The 5,030-nt window shown below is 36.9% G+C and overlaps 1 protein-coding gene across 1 annotated transcript in view; it reads left to right on the top strand.

Annotated features, from left to right (window-relative positions):
- Positions 1-702: 702 nt before the first annotated feature.
- LOC137631670 (kinesin-like protein KIF15) overlaps positions 703-5,030 on the top strand; it is a 63,623-nt gene continuing 59,295 nt past the window's right edge. The window contains exon 1 of the mRNA XM_068363548.1: positions 703-742. Within this exon, the coding sequence (XP_068219649.1) occupies positions 703-742 (40 nt within the window). The remainder of the gene's footprint in view (positions 743-5,030) is intronic.

Below are 5,030 nucleotides of genomic sequence, written 5' to 3'. Positions count from 1 at the left end.
TTAGTAATAAGAGTATCTGCGTTACTTACACAACAGCATGGTTCAACAATCCTATGGGATATGGTTAACACAAGAAAGAATTGCGTATTCATGGCAAACGCTTGTCTTGGTCAAGAGAATTTGAATTTTGAACTAGGCATTAAAGTAATAGAAAAAGGATCGACTGGGCATAACCAAATTCATTTTCGAAGCTAAAATGATTTTTTACTAGGAGTGCTGGCCAGCAAATTGCGATTTTATAATGCTGAGCCTACGTTAGAGAAATGGGTCTGGATAAGGCAATCCTTGTAATGAAGGCAAGACTAAATACGATTAAGTTAAAAGAAAATTTCAGGGGACGATACAATGATGATGTTTGTGACCTATGCAAAGATGAAGAGGATACTACAGAACATTTATTTTCATACCCAAAATTAGGACAGTCAATATAATTATAATCATTATTACTTGTTAAGCTACAACCCTAGTTGGAAAAGCAGGATGCTATAAGCCCTGGGGCTCCAACAGGGAAAATAGCCCAGTGAGGAAAGGAAACGAGGACATCTAGAAAATTTTAAAAACAGTAACAGCATTAAAATACAAATTTCCTATATCAACTAACAAAACAAAAGGAAGAAAAATAAGATAGAATGTTGTGCCTGAGTATACCCTCAAGCAAGTGAACTCTGACCCAAGACAGTAGAAAACCATAGTACAGAGGCTATGGCACTACCCAAGACTAAAATACATGATATAAGCATAGGTATGTTGCAAAATCAGAGCAGGGATCTGATTTCATACTTAAGTATAGGCAACGCATATGAAAGAAGAATTCAAGTCCAAACTGACCACCACATGGTAAAGCCCAAACTGATGATATCCCAACCGATTTCAAGGTAGAAATGAGGAATAAAAGTAAAAGGAGGATGATTTCATGAATCTAGTTATGTACAGGTAAATTAATCTTAGTTACAATAATAAGAATAAACTTAGAAGCTTTTTACCTATCTATAATTCGATAGAGTGGCCGCAAACTTATCATGCGGAGTGAGCAGTTAGGAACTATAAACCCTCCCGGATGGGGGTTGGGGTAAGGGACCATTATCCTTCAGAAAGCCCTTAAAGTTCTATTGCTTTGATATCAGACCAAGACAAAATTCACCCAAAAAGTTCTAGTTATTTGTAAAATAGAGTAATTCAATTGATCTCTGCTACTCTCGTCAAATGCTTCGAGGAGTCTACAGTAAGTACGCTTGATGAACGACGAAATGGTGAAATTTCCAAAATTCTTCATAAAATAGAATTCTCGCAATCTAGCTAATGTATTAAGTTAGCATTTATAACCAAGTCCAGTGCATTCTCTCTCTCTCTCTCTCTCTCTCTCTCTCTCTCTCTCTCTACCTAAAATTAAATTGATTTATAGTCAGAATAAAGAGAATTTTTGGAGTAAGTGGTATAAAAGACTAAAGCCATTAGCGAATAATTATAGAGAGAGAGAGAGAGAGAGAGAGAGAGAGAGAGAGAGAGCCTTATTGCCTTATTTTATGTTTGGGTTCCCCCAGGTCCCTCAGTGTGAGGCACTTAATATATCCACCAGAGAGTTGCTACTGCATCTTCCGGTGTATTTTGCATCTTCCAGTCTTGGATGGTCTGGGATGCATCTTAGGTATTTATAGAGCTTATTCTTAAACACATCTACGCTCACTCCTGATAGGTTTCTTAGATGAGCTGGCAGTACATTAAATAGTCGCTGCATTATCGATGCTGGTGCGTAGTGGATTAATGTCCTGTACGCACCAGTATCGATAATGCAGTGACTATTTAATGTGCTACCAGCTCATCTAAGAAACATATCAGGAGTGAGCGTAGATGTGTTTAAGAATAAGCTCGATAAATACCTAAGATGCATCCCAGACCATCCAAGACTGGAAGATGCAAAATACACCGGAAGATGCATTAGCAACTCTGTGGTGGATATACGAGGTGCCTCACACTGAGGGACCTGGGGGAACCCAAACATAAAATAAGGCAATAAGATAAGATAAGGCTCTCTCTCTCTCTCTCTCTCTCTCTCTCTCTCTCTCTCAATAATTATTCGCTAATGGCTCGAGTCTTTTATACCACATATTCCAAATATTCTCTTTATTCTGACTATAAATCAATTTAATTGTAGGTAAAATACATCTCTTTTAAAGGGTGTCAACATAACTTTGTAAGAGAGAGAGAGAGAGGAGAGAGAGAGAGAGAGAGAGAGAGATAGATATTAATTATACCTCCAACCTTTAAAGTTAGGGGGAAATTAATGATTAAAATACATAATACGTTATTTCATATATTTAATATTTAAAAGAGAGAGAGAGAGAGAGAGAGAGAGAGAGAGAGAGAGAGAGAGAGAGAGAATTAACCCTACCTCTCACCTTTCAAACAGAGAAAACTAATGATTAAAATATATACGTTATTTTAGATATTTAATATTTGTTAAAAAGGAAATCATAGCACCAGTAGAATAAACTTGACTGCTAAAAACTTTATTAATTTTGTGTGTGGAAATGTATTCGTCTTTTATAATTTATGAATAGACTGTCAATCATCAATAGTTGGACTGCCACGGTTGAATAATTGATTGAGATTTCTCTGGCATCGTAACAGTCTCAAATGTATATCAGATGTAACGAGAAATCGAGGGATAAATACTGGCTTAATATTCCTAAAACAACTTCGTACAATTCTCGATGAATTGTCGTTTTCAAATGTTGCTGTCTAATCGCAAACATGAACAGAGCTGATTTTAAGAGCAAGTGTGTATGGCGTTGCATTTTAAATGGTTACGTTTGCATAGAGTTTATTTACATATTGTCCTCATTGACCAAACTATTTAACCAAAAAATTGAAAAGTAAGATATTCGGATATATAGAAAATACGCTGTGTAATACTAAAAGAATTACATCCTTACTCTGAGTGGCCAGGTAAAAGATACCCCAAACCTCTTCCCAAGTGCGAGCACACGAAGGGGGAGGTGACGGGGTGATTAATATAGCTCTTTGAAAGGTCATTGGTCACATTAATTCACATCGACCTTTATACCAGAGTGGAAATGTTTAAAAGACAAAAAGGTTATTCTAACAGAGTTAAGGTCATTTACTCAGTAGCCTACAGACCTTAATTACTGCTCCAGTACAGACTGGCCCTTCGGCCTTTCTGTTACAGTAAATGCCGTCTCTGCTGAATAATTCAGCTTACTTTGTTTGTTATTATACTCTTACATTAATCATTCCCAGTAAATGCAATGGAATTAGCCAAATAAGCAACAATTAGACTAAACGAAAATAGAAGGAAATATACGAAATAATTAAAGTACAGACGACGTCAATTGACCTTATCAGTGAATTAAAAAAGGTTTATGTTAACATTAAAGAACTAGGGGGGCACTCAGTAGAGGACAGACCTATGCCGCGGCAGCTTATTTCTCGACCTTTAGCTCGACTTTGAATCATTGACCTTTGACCTTAACGTGTATTAATTGGCGTGTATTTTCATTCACTCAAATATGGACCGTTTAAAGTCTGTGATAACGATGTGCAGTCTTATGGCTGATTATGTGAATTGGACCTTTTGCTTGACCCTGACCTTCGATCTTGGCCTTACAAAATTTAATAATTTCCAGCTTTTTACATAAAAGTTAATCCCAGCAAGTTTCACTACTCTACGATTAAAGTTGTTGTACGTGGGCTGTTCCCCCCCCCCCACACACACATACAGGGGTACAACCCAGGACCCTCTTAATGGGTCCTGGGTAAAGCATTACCCCCTTCCAACTTCATAGGCGGAGGTAATGAATTAAAGAGAAAAAAAAATAAGGTGACATTCTTTAGCACATTTCATCGGGCGATTTTCATAATCAAGACATTTAAATGAACGCAAATCTGAAGTTTTATTAACTTTAATTATAAAAAAAAAAACAGGATCTTTAAAATAAATTTTGCCAGTTACAATTGTATGTTGTTACTCGTAATTACTTAGTCCGCCTATTGGTCGCTAACGTTGGAACTCGATTTTAACCAACAAATTTTAAACAAAAACAAGAACATTCTTTACCTCCAAGTCAACACACTCTCCTCCCGAATCCTGGGTGATTTTCCACAAAATCATCGGGGGATTTATCCACGAATCCTGTGGGGATTTGCCGCAAAATCATGGGGGATTTACCAACATTATCCTGGGATTAAATCCCCGAATCATGTGGAAGATTTACCCCAAAATCCTGGTAATTTGCCCACAAAATCCAGGATGATTGATCCCATAATCCTGTGGTGGATTTAACCACGAATCCTCAGGATTTAAGTAAAAAGGCTTGGGGCATTTAACCATGAATCCTAGGGTTAAATCATTTAACTACAAATCCTATGGGGGATTTAACTACAAATCCTATGGGGGATTTAACTACAAACCTATGGGAGATTTAACTACAAATCCTATGGGAGATTTAACTACAAATCCTATGGGGGATTTAACTACAAATCCTATGGAGGATTTAACTACAAATCCTATGGGGGATTTAACTACAAATCCTATGGGGGATTTAACTACAAATCCTATGGAGGATTTAACTACAAATCCTATGGAGATTTAACTACAAATCCTATGGAGGATTTAACTACAAATCCTATGGAGGATTTAACTACAAATCCTATGGAGGATTTAACTACAAATCCTATGGAGGATTTAACTACAAATCTTGAGGGACTTTATCCCGAACTCTTAGGGTTTTCAAGTCCGAATCCTTGGGATATTTAATCCACAATCCTTGGAACATTTAACCCAGAATCCTTATAGGATTTAACCCTGAATCCTTGGGGATTTAACTCAGAATACTTGGGAGATTTACCCCAAAATCCTTGGGAGATTTAAACCCACAATCTGGGGATTTAACCACTAATCCCGGGGAATTTAATTCCGAATTCTGGAGAGATTTAACCACGATTTCTGGGGATTTAATAACGAATTCTATGGGGATTTAATCACGAATTCAGGGGAGATTTAACCATGAATT

Source organism: Palaemon carinicauda, chromosome 3 (genome assembly GCF_036898095.1).
Source record: "Palaemon carinicauda isolate YSFRI2023 chromosome 3, ASM3689809v2, whole genome shotgun sequence".
NCBI classification, from domain to species: Eukaryota; Metazoa; Arthropoda; class Malacostraca; order Decapoda; family Palaemonidae; genus Palaemon; species Palaemon carinicauda.
Note: the sequence above shows the minus strand (reverse complement) of the source record. Positions and strands in the feature narration are given on the sequence as shown.